This window comes from Barbus barbus (genome assembly GCF_936440315.1).
Source record: "Barbus barbus genome assembly, chromosome: 2".
In the NCBI taxonomy this organism is placed as follows: Eukaryota; Metazoa; Chordata; class Actinopteri; order Cypriniformes; family Cyprinidae; genus Barbus; species Barbus barbus.
This window is the reverse complement of record NC_136730.1, coordinates 36,471,388-36,488,685: the sequence shown is the minus strand read 5'-3', so window position 1 is coordinate 36,488,685 and position 17,298 is coordinate 36,471,388. Positions and strand designations below refer to the sequence as shown.

General features: G+C 44.4%; 1 protein-coding gene across 1 annotated transcript in view; it reads right to left on the bottom strand.

Moving 5' to 3' along the window:
• Window positions 1–2,124: 2,124 nt before the first annotated feature.
• LOC306885276 (transmembrane protein 236) overlaps window positions 2,125–17,298 on the bottom strand; it is a gene marked incomplete at both ends in the record, with an annotated part of 83,126 nt that continues 67,952 nt past the window's right edge. The window contains one exon of the mRNA XM_079441695.1: window positions 2,125–2,918. Coding sequence (XP_079297821.1) covers window positions 2,125–2,918 — 794 coding nt within the window. The remainder of the gene's footprint in view (window positions 2,919–17,298) is intronic.

Below are 17,298 nucleotides of genomic sequence, written 5' to 3'. Positions count from 1 at the left end.
GGACCTGCCTCTTGAGCCTCAGCCAGATCAATGCGCAATCTTAACGAGGGTGCAGCAGCTCGGTCTTTGTGAAAGAAAGCAAGCCTAACGCGAAGCACGTGGATGGGAAGTGAATTGCAGTGCTCACACTTGCCGCCCTCAAACGCAAGAGCAGCATGCATTTACCACAAACACTCCAAACAATACTCATGCGAGTCCTCTTCAGAGATGTGCCATGAACAAGGAGGCATGCATCTCTTAGCAGATTCCCTCAACATGATTATTAAGTGTTTTAAATTTCACTTTCACTTTAGACTAATTTTCTTTCAGTAGCGTGACACACACACACACGCACATACACACAAAGCAGTCTCTGAAGACAAAGAAACCTGACCCTGCAAACAAGCCTGCACTGGCCCTTTACAGGCCCGCTTAGGGCTGCCAGCGCAGGGCCCCTGAGAATTTGCTCATTGTCAAAACGTTGGCCTTTTAGCGCTGGCCCTGCACAGGCAGCCCTGACTTAGCCTCCAGGAAGCCTAAGCGCTGTTTTATTGAAAATAATAAAGTTTTAAGTCACCGTTATGGAGGTAAGTGCTTACTTTAGTTGGGCGCTTGACCCTTGACTTCTTAACTTTAATGTTTCTCTGTCTGCTATAACTGTGTGTTTCTGAAGCACATTTGTTATAGCAAAAGTTGTGAGAAGACAAACTGATCCGATGGTGATGGTTACTTATTGATTATTCAGTCATCATGCAGTGTCCTAATTCATTGATTTCATCCAGAGGCTGATCTCTGAGAACATAATTTAGGTTTAATAATTTCACTTTATAGTAGCCCTAGAATACTACTGCATGAAATGTTGTCCTGCTTTAATATTTTGAACATTTTTAAGTCATTATGCAGAAATTGTTCGGACAAGATTATGTAAACTCACACAGACTTGTCACCTTTGTTGAGGTTCATACGCTGAATCTTTATATCTGTGTGAGTCTACATGATCCCATCCAAATAATTTCTGATACATTTGATACTGAACCATGATAACATACCTAACCTGAGAGGTTTTCCTCATATAACAAATCTCATCTAAAGTATGCTCTTCATTTCATTGCCAAATTGCTCAATATAGTGGAAATTATTCCTCAATATTGTGAGTACAAAGTTTTTAGAAAAAAATGTTTTTTTCACAAAGTTAAATACTTTACAAATTAAATAATATAATCATGTTTCTTGTCTTTTATTCAAACAACATAATGTCAATTTATTTGATGAGTTTTCATAGTTAAAGGTCTGGTACAAGTGTAAAAATATATTTATACAGAAAATACATTTGAAGACCCTAGTAAAAAAGTTATATATTTGAAATACATTTATTTCATACTAAGTATAATTCAAATCTATTGACATATTTACTGATATAAAAATATAATTAAACTTTATTTGGACTACTTGTTGCACAATACACATTTCTTAATATTACATCTAAAATGTCACTAAGTTTTAAGTTTATTGTCACTATTGATGAGGATTGTATGATCTTTAAATATTTTGCACTTAAAGGCCGATATTATTCAAAGTGTACCTGAAGTATACTTGCAATTGTTCCACTTTAGCACAATCAAATATAATTAAGTATATATTTAGCTGGACTTCATCACTGCTTCCGCATAATTAAATTGCATTAATTACAAAATGAGTTGCTCCAATTTAGCAGATATTAAGTATACCAGTATACTAAAAATACAATTGGAAGGTATTTTAAATGTATTTGTAGTATACTTAGCATGAAATAAATTTATTTCAAAAACATTTTAGTATATATATTTTTCACTAGGGAAGTAGCCAAAAATGACTGTCTGGCATTTTAATTAATTAATTAACTAATTAGTTGTTGTAATTTTTCAGATTCACTGATATTGCTATGTTAGTTTTGATGTCGCTTTAGGTTACCTTATAACATTCACTATATATACATAGTTATTTCAGTAGTTAGTTATAGTTAGTTTTTGTTATGCAAAACTATAGTGAACCAAACAGAAGTGTAAAGATAACTGTGCTAAATGAATGTCTTGTCCGAAACTCATATTGAGTCAATGTTTTGTCCAGGCCTAGTGGACTATGCCAACCACCTCCTAAGTAATTCCATTAGAACATCCTCTCAGTGTTGAAAACTCTGAGTTTTGTCATGAAGTTGAAATAAATGTAGGCCAGACAGACCAGTAGATTCTTCATCACATAAAGTAGTGGTGTTATAAATCCAAAAATGCCAATCAATGCCATCCTCAAGACTAGAAAGGGGAGGTCCTGAAAGACCACACCTAGAGGTGAAAGGAGGGGACTGTGAGGTGTTAGGGCCAATCGCATTGTGGAGAGAAAGCAAAAAAGGTAAACTGGTAATGCCCAGCCTGAAAAATATACAGGAGTGTGACCTGCAACCCGAACCATCTCTACTGTGTCCAGCCAAAACAGGAAACTGTCTGCAAAGACTTCAGCACGAGTGTCGCTAGCCAGCAGGAAGCTAAGTGGTCCAGAATATGAAGAGGTAATGTTTTGGAAGGGTATTCCAGAATGTGGACAAATTCCTATAATGCCAATTTGCTGTCCGTGGTTGCCTGGGACTCTTGGAAGAACACCATTCCCGGGCAGCCCTGGAACTGTTGTGTTGCCAAGATGGCCTGGAACTGCCCCATTGTTTGGCAATCCTGGAACTGTTGTGTTGCTTGAGATACCCAGGAGTGTCCCATTTCCAGGTATACCTGAAACAGTAGTATTGCCGGGCAATCCTCGCACAATTGTGTTTGCTGCTCCTGCATGCTCTGTGCCAGCACTTCCAGTAGATGGTGAAGGAAAAGGACCCGTTAAAGGAGTGACAATAGGAGTAATTCTTCCAACATTTGTCAAGGTAGTAGGAATGTCTGCATCCCGAGCCAGTTCGTTTGCTGTATTCACACAAAAATAAAAAGGAGCCCAGTTAGAGAAATAAAAATAAACATCAATTTAATTGATTAAAACATCAATCATTTTTACATTACAAAATGGAAACAACCAGAAACAACCGGCGACCCTGCTTAAATGAAAGCAATAATCATCATTCATGAAAAATGGGTGCACATAAAATTTTGTAAAACAATGTGATTATATATATATTATAATATTATATTTTATAATATATATTAATTCACTCACACATAAATACATTAAAGCTATAAAATATGCTAATGCATTCTTACACTGTATCAATGTATAATTTCTTATAAATATAATTTTGTCAACTATTCATTCGCAAGAAGCATATTTAAAATCAATATGTTGTTCGGTTTTACATGTTTGTACTTGTAAAAGAATACTAGGCTGTTTTGTATACAATTTAAATATGGGAAGAAAACACTCGATTTATATGGATTACTTTAGCAACATTTTTGTCTGCGATTAACTTTTTGAAAAGTGTACATTTTTGGTGATTTTCAGCAGAAGAACATAAATATGTCAGATGTCATTAAAATATCTCAGTTTTTGATTCTAAGATGAACAAAAGTCTTAAAGGGTTTGGAAACCCATGAAGGTGAATACTTTATTATAGTATTTAGAACTGAACTGTTAAATTATTTTTTTTCTTAATTGCTAACATCCCTTTGTCCAATCTGTAGTCACATTTTCAAAACTCTAAACACAATTAACACAACATCCTTCTCTTTTGACCATACCATTATCACAATTCACAAGTTGTTTTCACACAATATTCAGTCAAATGCAGATTGCTTAAATGTTCTTTTCACACAAGCTGACCCCATACCAAAAATCATGGATCTTTCTTATCTTTTTTACAAATGCTTAAACACAGCATAACAGAAATTAAGACCTAATGTTCCAAACTTTAAATATAGTGTAAAGTCTCTACTTCTGCAACAAAAGCAGCTTAAAAGGGCTGCTAAGAATTATTTTAATTACTAATAAAAGAAAGCTTGAAAGCTTTCTTGAAAGCTTCAGGACCAGACGGTATTTCACCTGCCTGTCTAAAAGTCTGTGCTGACCAATTGGCCCCCATCTTTACACAAATCTTCAACAGATCTCTGGAGCTGTGTGAAGTTCCCTGCTGCCTCAAACGCTCCACCATCATTCCCGTCCCCAAAAAGCCCAAAATAATGCTGTCAATATGGGACTGCATTACATCCTGCAACACCTCGACAAACCTGGGAATTATGCAAGGATCTTATTTGTGGACTTCAGCTCGGCCTTCAATACCATCATACCTGACCTTCTCTCAGACAAACTGAGACAGCTCTCTGTGCCCTCCTCCATCTGTCAGTGGATCACCAGCTTCCTGACAGACAGGCAGCAGCTAGTGAGGCTGGGCAAACTCGCATCCAGGACTCTCACCATCAGCACTGGCGCCCCTCAGGGTTGCGTTCTCTCCCCACTGCTCTTCTCCCTCTACACGAATGACTGCACATCAAAGGACCCCTCTGTCAAGCTCCTGAAGTTTGCGGACGACACTACAGTCATAGGCCTCATCAAGGACGGTGACGAGTCTGCTTACAGACAGGAAGTTGAGCAGCTGGCTGTCTGGTGCAGTCTTAACAACCTGGAGCTGAACACGCTCAAAACTGTGGAGATGATAGTGGACTTCAGGAGAAACCCCCCTGCTCTCCCCCCACTCACCATCATGAACAGCACTGTGACTTCAGTAGAGTCATTCAGATTCCTGGGCACCACCATCTCCCAGGACCTGAAGTGGGACAATCACATTGACTCTATTGCGAAAAAGGCCCAGCAGAGGCTGTATTTCCTCCGCCAGCTAAGGAAGTTCAACCTGCCTCAGGAGCTGCTGAAACAGTTCTACTCTGCAATCATCGAGTCTGTCCTATGTTCTTCTATAACTGTTTGGTTTGGTTCAGCTACCAAAACAGACATCAGAAGACTACAACGGACAGTTAGGACTGCTGAGAGAATTATCGGTGCCCCTCTGCCCAGCCTCCAAGAACTTTACACCTCCAGAGTGAGGAAAAGGGCTAAGAAAGTCACTCTGGACCCCTCACACCCAGCTCACTCTCTCTTTGTACTGTTGCCCTCTGGCCGGCGCTACAGATCACTGAGCACCAGAACAGCCAGACACAAGAACAGTTTTTTCCCCCAGGCCGTATCCCACCTGAACAACACATAACACACCCCGGTACTGTACATCTGTAAATAACTCATCAAACCTTCATCTGTACATAGGACACATGCACATTCACAGTTCTGTCTATGGTCATGTCTATTTTCTGTATATTTTTATTTTTATTACTATTGTTATTCTTAATTATTGTATATTCTCTTCATTAGTGTTCTTTATCACCTTAATTATATGTTGTCTGCACTATGTTTGTACTTTCTGTACTGGAAGCTCATAACACCAAGACAAATTCCTTGTGTGTGCAAACACACTTGGCAATAAAGCTCTTTCTGATTCTGATTCTGATTCTGATTCTTAATAATTGAGAAATAGCTGATTCCAATCTTAGTTTTTATTACTATTTCTTACACACTAAAACTAAAAATAACACACAATTAGTGAAACCTGACACCTAAGGAGCAAAACTTCAGCCCAAATCTGCACAACTATAAGCACATTCTCAGCCTCACACGTTTTGCAAAACACTACACACATTGTTTTGCGAGACACTAAACACACTTCTCAACAGTAGACACAGAAATATAACATGTTGTCACTTCTTTGCCATTTTACGGCACTGCTTTCCAAAATACTACACGTATAAACCAGTTGATCAAACACAGCCATTATGTGTGCAAACACTTAGGTGCTTAACTGTAAACTCAACAATCAAGGTGTAAGCACTATAAAAAGGCAAAAGTTCAATTTTTGTCGTCAACAAAAATGAAAGGCAGTTGTGCAGGAAGACGAAGAGGAATAAGGAGAAACATCTATGGCCACAGAACTATTTTGAATATTTCGAGTCCACGTGGTGGTAACATCACAATATATGCTGCAATCATGCAGAACGGGGTCCTCCATGAGGGCATGCCAAAATAGCTCCTTACAACACCAACCGTGTACTCACATTTTTAGACAGACTAAGTATTGGCCAGACTAGGTATTGGACTAAATGCAACCAGAAACGGGTTCCATTATTCCAGTATATCCTACAACACTCTCCCTTCCTTTCCTTTTTCCCTTCCACATGGCAGTGGAAGGTTTATGATCCCCGACCCCATGTTATTCCCCTCATTCAAGCTATGGAGGAGGCCTGTGACCTAATAGATGCAGAGTCTGGGCAAGGATGAAGTCACCAATCGAGAAGATTCTTCCCTTGCTGTTTTGCGAGGGAGGACATTGCCTGTAATGTGGACGAAGTGGCCATATCCAGCTACATGAAGAGATGATGCTAAGGTGTTTTTTTTTTTTTCTTAAAGTTTATATATTACATTGTATTTAGAATATGTTCTGATTTCCAGCCTAATTGCAATGATGTACTGATTGTACTGATGTACAATGTAGTGGGAAATAAATACTTTTTGTTACTTTAACAATATCTCAAAAAAAGTAAACATCAAAAATCAAACCCAGACTATATCATTAGAAAGGTAGAAATGTTAGAAAAGTTTAAGACTGAGCACAGCAGTGTGTAAGTGGTTCAAACAGTATGAACCATGTGTGTATCATATGGTAATGAAACTGGGTTTTGTTAAATTATTGTGAACTTTTGAATAAAGTGTTTCATTTTGCAAAAGATCTGCGATGTTCTGCTACTTTTGTGTGTAGATGTGTGAATTGTGTGTAGTGTTTTGACAAAATGAGCCTTGTTTTTGAAATTGTGCCTAAGCAATCGTAAAAAACTGTACTGAATAATTCCAAGTCTTTCCATACGTGGCCATGCACAATAAAAAGGCAGTCTCTTGATTGGTTTTGTTCAAAACAATACAGAACAACACAACACAACACAACACAGAGAAGCATAAAAAGAAAAAAAAATTGTTTGGAGGAGGGAGAGTTGGACGAGGGAGAGGAATAGTTGGGATGAGGAAAAGGACTGGTTGGACTAGGGAGAGGAGTTGTTGGACCAGGACTGTCTGGTTTGGTTCAGCTACCAAATCAGACATCAAGAGACTACAGTAGACAGTCAGGACTGCTGAGAGGAATATTTGTGCCCCCCTGCCCAACCTCCAATATTTTTACATCTCCAGAGTGAGGAAAAGGGCTAAGAAAATCACTTTGGACCCCACACACCCTGCCCACTCTCTCTTTGAACTGTTGCCTTCTGGTCAGCGATACCAACCACCAGACGAGCCAGGCACAAGAACAGTTTCTTAACGCAGGCTATATTCAGCCTGAACAATTCTAAAAAATTCATAACAATACATTGTCCATCATAACTGACACACTTATACAGAGAAAACTTAAAATTGTTCATTTGTGAACTGCACACTTGTAAATAACATCTGTACATTCATTTAAAGGTTTTTTTTGTTTGTTTGTTTGTTATGACAATTTTGTTCAATACTTTTAACAATTTTCCTAAACTCTTAACACAGAGAGTCAGACTCGTAAACCAAAGGTTGCGGGTTCGAGTCTCGGGCCGGCAGGGATTGTAGGTGGGGGGAGTGAATGTCCAGCGCTCTCTTCACCCTCAATACCACGACTGAGGTGCCCTTGAGCAAGGCACCGAACCCCCAACTGCTCCCCGGGCGCCGCAGCATAAATGGCTGCCCACTGCTCCGGGTGTGTGTTCACTGCTGTGTGTGTGCACGTTGGATGGGTTAAATGCAGAGCACGAATTCCGAGTATGGGTCACCATACTTGGCAGTATGTCACTTCACTCACTCACTCACTCACTCACTCACTCACTCACATCTGTCTGTCTTGTTGCTTTGACACAAAATGCAACACAAATTTAAAATGCTTGAACTTCTTTTACACACAAGCTCAACCAAGGCCAAAACAATGTAATTTTACTGCCACATTTTCATATGTTTTCACACTGTATGTTAGAACAGATAACATCATGTTCTAAACCTAACTTATAGGCTAAAGTCAAAGTGAACAGCTGTTCATATTGTGAATTTAAAACACAAATATATCCCATTTGTTATTAATTAATGAGAAACAGCTGCTTGCAAATATATAATGTTATGCAAATATATAAATTACAGCTGATTCCCATCTAGGAAACACACTCAGGTGTTGAGGTTATTGCAATCACATGACCATACAGTAAACAGTAAAAGAGGTTCCCTATCTGTCGGTCACTACGAGTTATGTCGTGACGACATTAGGGGATTTACTTGGAAGTAGAGGGTGACACGGGAGTGAATTTTCAAACCTCTCCCGTCCCACTCCCACAAAAAAAATCCCGTCCCATCCCAATCCCATAAAAAAACTGGGGGGAAATCCCGTCCCGTCCCAATCCCAGAAGAATGACTCCCATTCCCTCCCACTCCCGTGTTGTTGTTGTTTTTTTTTTTTTTTTGTCTACAAGTTTTGCAGCTGGCGTATGGCGTTTTCATGCCATCTTTCTCAACGCGTAAATTTTTAGTTATTTCAGACCGCCCAGAAATATCCGTGAGCACAACTGACTTATTATTTTCAGACAGTAGTCGTTGCAGTGTAGCTTTCACGTCTGCCTCCATTTTGGTTATGATTTTCACGGCTAAAAAGTGCGTGAAGAAGCCTACTTCTTCTCTACCATTATTGGTGGTTGGCACTATCGCCACCCACTGTTACGGGTGTGTGGAGCACGCCATTCACTTAACCGGCTACACCAAAGCAAACAGGAGGAGAGCATAAAGAGACAGGACAACTAGTATTGAGTTCAAAATTAGTTTATTTATTTAAAAGGTATATTTCTGTATAGTTATAGTTATCATAGTGTTATTACGATTCCCGGTCCCGCCCACTCCCGCTTACATTTTTTCCAGTCCCGTCCCAATCACGTTATTAATAGTGATTTTGTTTCCCATCCCGTGGGATTCCCGCGGGATTCCCGTGACCCGCGGGATTCCCGAAAAAATGTCAGCCTCTACTTGGAAGCCCCGACTGCCTCTGATAAGAGAAAACGCCAATGAAATTTGGCTAGTGGATTTTGCATACCTGAGCCACTCCCCGTGCATACGGGTATAAAAGGGCGACAGGTGCATCCACTCATCAGATTTTTGATTCGGAGCCGAGTGGATGAGAAGTCTTGCGATCTCCACAAAGCCTTCTGCCTCAAAGAAAAAGAGTTTGTTCCTGGGTGGCGTCACGGTGCAGACAGCGGTGTCCCTGCAGCAGCGATTCCCCTGGGCACTTCACCTGAAAGAGCAAATTTCTAAAACACTGGGCGGTTCGCGTCTTTTTAAAGATGCCGTTCCGTCCGTGTTCTCTTGGTTGCGGTCGCTTCCTGTCCTCGGATGACGGTCACGAGCGTTGTCTTCAGTGTCTGGGCATCCAGCACGCTGAAGATGCGTTTGTGGATGAGTCATGCGCCTGTTGTGGGCGTATGAACATGGCAACGCTGCGATCTCGCCTTTCCTTTCTGAAAGGATTGGCACCCTCTGCCGCCACCCGTCCCGGTCTCTCTGGCTCGAGCAGAGGACCGCCGGCTGGCGCTCTGGGAGATCTGAGGGTGACGGTAAGAGCTTCTCCGCCGGGCACGTCCCCGCGGACCTCTTACTCCTCCCGCAGCGCTTGTTCCGTCCGGTTCCCGAGTGATTTCGCTGGTTCGCCTCACGGGGCCGCCAGCATTTCATTCGGTGCGCCGCCCGAGGATCAGATGTCGATCGCGGCATCGGGGGATGGGCTTTCGTCCTCTGAGGATGAACGATCGGCGGGGCTGCCCCCCTCGGGTGTTGTCGCCACTGCCGATCCGGACCCAGAGCTGACGGCCATGCTTGCCCGGGCAGCCGTGAGTATCGGGCTGGAGGTCAACAGACCGCCCAGTCCCGAGCCCTCGCGGCTGGATGATTGGTTCATCGGCGCAAAACGCGACCAGCGGCCGCACTTTGCCCCGGTGCCTTTCTTCCCGGAGGTGCATGAGGAGCTGACGAAGTCGTGGACGGCCCCTTTCACGGCCAGAAGCCGCTCGTCTCCCTCCTCCGTCCTCACTACCCTCGATGGCGGGGCGGCCAGGGGGTACGTGGATATTCCCCAGGTGGAGAGAGCAGTTGCGGTGCACCTGTGCCCGCAAAACGCCGCCACCTGGAGGAATCGTCCGCGTCTCCCGTCCAAAGCCTGTAAGCTGACGGCCGCACTCGCCGCCAAGGCCTACAGCGCTGCGGGCCAGGCCGCCTCTGCCCTGCATGCCATGGCCATCCTGCAAGTTCACCAGGCCAAGGCACTAAAACAAATGCACAAGGGTAGTCCCGACCCGGGGTTGATGCAGGAGCTGCGCACGGCGACTGACTTCGCTCTCCGGGCGACGAAAGTCACGGCGCGGTCCCTCGGGAAGGCGATGTCCACGTTAGTGGTCCAAGAGCGCCATCTCTGGCTCAATCTGGCCGAGATGAAGGACGTCGACAAAGTGCGCTTTCTCGACGCCTCCATCTCCCAGACGGGGCTATTTGGCGACACTGTCGATGGTTTTGCCCAGCAATTCTCGGCAGTACAGAAGCAGACGGAGGCAATTCAGCACATCCTCCCTAAACGGCGGGATGGCCAGGGGCCAGGCCCAGGCCCCAGTCTGCTGGTCGCCGTGGGCGCCCTCCTGCGTCCTCCAGAGCTGCTCCGCCCCGTGCTGAGTCGTCACCTAGGCCGGTGCGTCGAGCCTCTCGCAGGAGTGCGGCGCCCCCTGCGCCTCAGCCGGCCGCCAAGTCCTCCAGGAAGACGACAAAGCGGCCCTGACGCGCACAACCCGGAGATGGAGGAATTTGCTCTTTCCCAGGAGACGACGAGGCTAGCGTCGCTCCTTCCCCCGGAGGAGGGCCGGGTGGAGAATCCTGTGTTTTCTTTTCTTTCTGTTCCGCCACTGGCTCAAGGGCCAGTGGTACCCACATTGTCAAAGAAAGAGCAATTTCCCTTTCCTCCGGGTTCCCAGGTCTGCGGGCTGACAGTGTGCGACGCACTGCCTCCTCACTCTCACCCGAGACCCATATTGCCAGTGGCCAAGAGAGTGCGGTCTGGGGACGCGATGCCTCCCCGCGCATCTCTAGCCAGTCCCCCCGGGGACTCAGGGAGTTTTGTGGGGATGAGTCAGAACGCACCGCCTTCTGTTCCATCCAACCTTACTCCCCCTCGCTGCACCACTGCGGGCACGTCGATTGTGCCTTTGGTGCCACTTGCACGGTATCTGGGGGCGTGGCTTGCGCTACCCAGCCCGTCTCGCTGGCTCATTCGCACAGTTCGACTCGGCTATGCGATTCAGTTCGCCAGGCGGCCTCCCAGGTTCAGCGGCATCCTCGAGACTTCGGTGGCAGTCCGAGATGCACCTGTCCTGCGCGAGGAGATTGCTGTCCTTCTGGCAAAGGGTGCGATCGAGCCGGTCCCTCCAGCCGAGATGAGGCAGGGGTTTTACAGCCCCTACTTCATCGTGCCCAAGAAAGGCGGTGGCCTCCGGCCAATCCTGGACCTGCGAGTCTTGAATCGGGCCCTACACAAGCTCCCGTTCAAGATGTTGACACAGAAGCGCATTGTCAAATGCGTGCAGTCCGCGGATTGGTTTGCAGCGATCGACCTGAAGGACGCTTACTTTCATGTCTCGATTCTCCCTCGACACAGGCCGTTCCTCCCCTTCGGGCTCTCCCTGTCTCCCCGTGCCTTCACGAAGGTGGCGGAGGGCGCCCTTGCCCCGTTACGGGAAGTGGGCGTCAGGATCCTCAACTATCTCGACGATTGGCTCATTCTGGCCCGGTCGCGAGAACAGTTGTGTGGTCACAGGGACCTGGTGCTCCGGCACCTCAGCCAGTTGGGGCTTCGGGTCAACTGGGAAAAGAGCAAGCTCTCCCCTGTGCAGATAATCTCTTTTCTCGGTGTGGAGTTAGACTCCGTGAGTATGACGGCACGTCTCACGGACGAGCGTGCCCAATCAGTGCTGAACTGCCTGAGTTCCTTCAGAGGCAGGACAGTGGTTCCGCTGAAACAGTTTCAGCAGCTCCTGGGGCATATGGCATCCGTAGCCGCAGTCACGCCGCTCGGGTTGCTTCATATGAGACCACTTCAGCACTGGTTACACTCACGGGTCCCGAGATGGGCATGGCGCCGCGGGACACGTCGTGTGACCATCACACAGTCGTGTCGCCGCTCTTTCAGCCCCTGGTCAGACCTTGCTTTCCTACGGGCCGGGGTGCCCTTAGGACAAGTGTCCCGGCATGTTGTTGTCACAACAGATGCCTCCAGCATGGGCTGGGGCGCTACATGCAACGGGCAGGCAGCCTCGGGGCTCTGGACGGGGCCTCGACTGCTTTGGCACATCAACTGCCTAGAGCTGTTGGCAGTGCATCTGGCCTTAAAGCAGTTCCGGCCACTGCTTCTAGGCCAGCACGTGTTGGTCCGCACGGACAACACTGCGGCTGTTTCGTACATCAACCGGCAGGGGGGTCTACGATCACGCCGCATGTCACAGCTCGCCCGCCATCTCCTCCTCTGGAGTCAGTCACAGCTCAAATCGCTGCGCGCCGTCCACATTCCGGGGGAGCTCAATCGTGCAGCCGACGCGCTCTCACGACAGCTCACGTTCCCCGGAGAATGGCGACTCCATCCCGAGACGATCCGGCTGATTTGGAGTCGATTCGGGGAAGCTCAGGTAGACCTGTTTGCTTCCCGCGAGTCCTCCCACTGCCAGCTGTATTTCTCCCTGACCGAGGCCCCCCTCGGCACGGACGCACTGGCACACAGCTGGCCTCGGGCTCTGCGCAAGTATGCGTTTCCCCCAGTGAGCCTGATCGCACAGACGCTGTGCAAGGTCAGGGAGGACGAGGAGCAGGTCTTGTTGGTCCGAGAAAGAAAGAAAGAAAGAAAGAAAGAAAGAAAGAAAGAAAGAAAGAAAGAAAGAAAGAAAGAAAGAAAGAAATGCCTGCACGAGGGAGAGGAAGACAAGGGAGAGGAGTGGGGCAAGGACAAGGACAAGGGAGAGGAGTGGGGCAAGGTAGAGGGAGAGGAGTTAGAATGCGTGGTGGCGCTCAAAGAAGGACCAGAGCTAGGGTAACTGATCAAATAAGAGCTACTATCATTGACCATGTCATAAACCACGGGCTATCATACAGAGAGGCTGGTGAACGAGTACAGCCAAATCTCAGCCGGGACACAGTGGCATCCATTGTCCGTATTTTCAGAGAAACCAACAGGTAGGATATTGCTTCTCCTACAGCAAAGTGTAAATACTGTAATATTACCATTTACAGTATTAGAGTGACTGTATGCCTCCAGTCTCTAATATGTAACTGTATTTTGTCCCTCTAAGGATTCAACGTCTACCTCCCTCAGGGGGTAGAGGGAAGCTCCTGAATGAAGAACAGGAACTTGCTATTGTCAACATGGTGATTGCTGACAATGAAATAAAACTGAAGGACATTCAGTCCAGAGTTGTAGAGGACATTTGTCTTTAGGAACATTGCAGCAATCAGCATACCATCCATTTCTCGGACTCCAGCTAAACACAGAGTCCGAATGAAACAACTATACAAAGTTCCTTTTGAAAGGAACAGTGGGCGTATCAAAGAACTCGATCACGAATACGTGCAGGTAAGGTTACGCAATACAGTCATTACTGTACTATACACAGTGTGTTTTGCAGTAAACTGCTCTATAAACCTGGAGTACATTAGGACATACAGTAGATATACAGTACAGCACAGCATTTACATACACTGTGTCTAATTATGTTCAGAGAGTCATGGAGTTGGAGGCCAATCAAGTCCCACATGAAATTATCTATGTTGACGAGGCTGGCTTCAACTTGGCGAAAAGGCGTCGCCGTGGGAGAAACATAATTGGCAAAAGGGCCACAGTTACCGTGCCGGGCCAGAGAGGAGCCAACATCACCATGTGCGCCGCAATCTCCAACAATGGTGCACTCCTGCATAAATGTGAGATTGGCCCCTACTTGCCAATATATGTGATCACATGGGACAATGTGGCATTCCACCATTCCGGTACAGTCACAGCCTGGTTTAACGCCCATCCAAGGACGATGTCCCATTTCCTTGCCCCTTACTCCCCTTTCCTCAACCCCATTGAGGAGTTTTTCTCAGCCTGGAGATGGAAGGTTTTTGACCATTGTCCACATGACCAAATGTCCCTCCTGGATGCAATGGATGCTGCATGCCAAGACATCACAGCTGAACACTGCCAGGGGTGGATAAGGCATGCAAAAAGATTCTTCCCACAATGCCTTGCCAGGGAAGATATCAGGTGTGATGTGGATGAGAACATGTGGCCAAATGCAGAAGTCCGGGCAGATTAGAAGATTACTTTGTTTTTTTTATTATTATTTCGGTGCTTTTTCTGTTTGTATATCTGCAGTAATGTAATTTTGCAAATAAAGTCTTTACTGCAGCAATTCTGTCTCTGTCTTTTTTTCATAAACTGTACATTCTATAAAGCTACTCTGAGATGGTCATTCATTTTTTGTATTGAATTTCTGCAGCGAAAGAAACAAAATGCATGCATTTACTACACCCAACAAAAAAAAATTTAGACAGGCTTCAAAAGAAACTACAGTGCAAAACACAATCTATGATCAATACAATATACTGTCTATTGTATAAGGGAAGACCTGACACATAAAATAATGCAGTTTCTGTAATTTCAGCTGATGATAGTGTTTTTTTTGTCATTGTGTTATGATTGACTAAATGTTCCTGTTGGAAGAGAACATGTGTTAGTGTTTTGAATAATTATTTGATTTTGAAACATGTTTGCAGTGTTTTGTTAGACATAGTGTATTGTGTTAGTGTATTATTGTATTTGGAAAATAAGTTTTGGGGTTTAGTTTACAATGTGTGATTTTTGAGCATGAAATTAACTGTTTTGCCAATTGTGTGTTTTAGGTGAGTTGGTGCGTTAAGAGTTTTGGAAAATTGTTAAAAGTATTGAAAAATCTGTCATAGCAATTGTAAAAAACTGTAACACACCTTCATATTTTAGAAAATGTAGTTAATATTTGCATCATTAAATGATTTATCTTATGCACCTGCGACCCACCCGCAAAGAATCAGAATGAAATTTATTATTCGACCCACACAACTAGTGTTGTAACGGAGCCGACGAGACGAGAGACGTGCGGATCCATTTGCAAGCTTTTATTAACAAACATTCAAATAACAGGCAGGGTAAAACTCCAGCAAACAAGTATGGCACGGACAAGACAAGAGTAATCCTAGGGCATGCGTGGGTCCTCAATCTACGAACAATATCCAGAGGGCTTGAGAAGAGGGGTAGTCCGATAACCTGAGCAATAATCCAAACGAGGTAAACACAGAGTCCGAAACGGTGAGACAAGGCTAAATCCATGATACAAGGGCGGGAAACAGGAAACGAGACTATAAAACAAAACAAAATAATCTTAGACTTAGAAAACACAGAATGGCTCGTTAAGGCAGCTAACACTAGGAGAGTGTTATATGCAGAACCAGACTCAGAGCTAGACATGTCATGGTGAAGGCTCTGCCCTCCGTTGGCTAGTGGCTTTCTGTAGAAGGGCCTTGCGTTGTGGCAATGCTGGGTGCCTTCTGGTGCCTGCTTTAGATTCTGGGTTGCGCAGTTCAGAATCAGTGGGGCCTTACAAACACCTTTTGGTAGAGACCTTGTGCTTGTTAAAGCCCTTCTGAGTCAGGTCACGCAGTTGTTGAATAGGCATTGTGTGGCAGGCCATAATGCCTAAATGGTGACTTACAATAGGGTGGATGCTTCGGAGGAAAAGGTTCTTAAAGCTGGTGTCCTCCTCCATCCCAAGTTCACTGCAAGCTCTGAAGTAAGCTCGTCGAAGTCTGTGGTAGTAATTACGGGGAGTTTCATGATGGCCCTGTTCGATGGCTTGGGCAGCAATCAGTCCGTGTTCAAATTCTGGGTTTTAGAATTCATTTATGATAGCTTGTTTAAACTGCTGGTAGTCCAAGTGAAGGTTGTGCCTGCAATCTGGGTGAAGAAAGTTGTGTGTTTATGGCCTCCATACAAGGGTGAAGGAATTGAGAGGGCAACCAAGTGTTTGGAGCAAACCCTGGATTCTCTGTCTGCATATAAAGATAAAATTAGGTGTACTGCAAGTGTATATAAATGCTTTCTGTATACAGTATGTTTACTTTAAAAGGTTAAATGGTCACCAATCTCCAGTGAGAGGCTGCGCTTGACTCCCTGATGCTACCAAAACGCAAAATGAAGATTGTGTGTATTATGTAATTCCTTGACACAGACCTGTCTAACAGGTCTTTGTATCATTGTGCAGTTTAACAAATTAACATGCACATTTTTATATTACCACCCTTGCTTTATCAAATGTAATAATTATTACATTTCTTGCCTTCTCTAAAGATGAAACAAGCGCCTACTACGTTTAGGGTTACTAAATTCTTCCCCTCTTTTTTTCTATATATTTAGACAAGATCCCACGAGTCTGCAGAAGACAGTTGAAACTGTATAGCTGATACACTGAGATATGCTCCTCACAGAGGGACTCTATGGAGGACGAGAAATTACTTAAGTAGAAATAAATGTAGAAATACATAAATACATTAATAAATGAAGAAATAAATATAGAAATACATAAATAAATAATTAATTAAATGCTGAAATAAATAAAGATATGCATAAATGAATGAATAAATTATTTTGTCAAAAGTGTAATTTTTAATTGTACTATTTTTATACCATTTATGTTATACTACATTTATTTCTACATATATTTATGTATTTCTACATTTATTTTTACATTTATTTGTACATTTGTACATTTATTTATTTTTGTATTTCTGTGTCCGTATGTTAACAAGGTAGGTGGTCCTAACCTCTCTCAATGCAGGATTGGTCAATTAGGCAAACCAGTCAGAACAACCGTTTCTGTTAGGAACGAACACGAGATAGCAGTTGACCTATCGGTAGCCCCTCACCTCGAACACAGATGAGCCAATAGCAGTCGAGGATCAGTTGCACGGTTAGCGGAACTCAGACTTCTTTAGGTTTCAGCGCCATAGAGAAACATTGGAAGATCTGAAGCTGGATTTGCTTTTATGGGGTTTATGCTTCAAAACTGGAAAAACGATATACCTGTGGTACTTGTAACACTGATTCCAGGTATCGTGAGAGGATGGGCAATATAATTTATTTTATTACATTTCCTGAATCCAAACAAAACGGAGCAAAATGTCCCTAAGTATTCAACCCCAACACAAATGAAGACAAAAATGTTCATTTTCTGG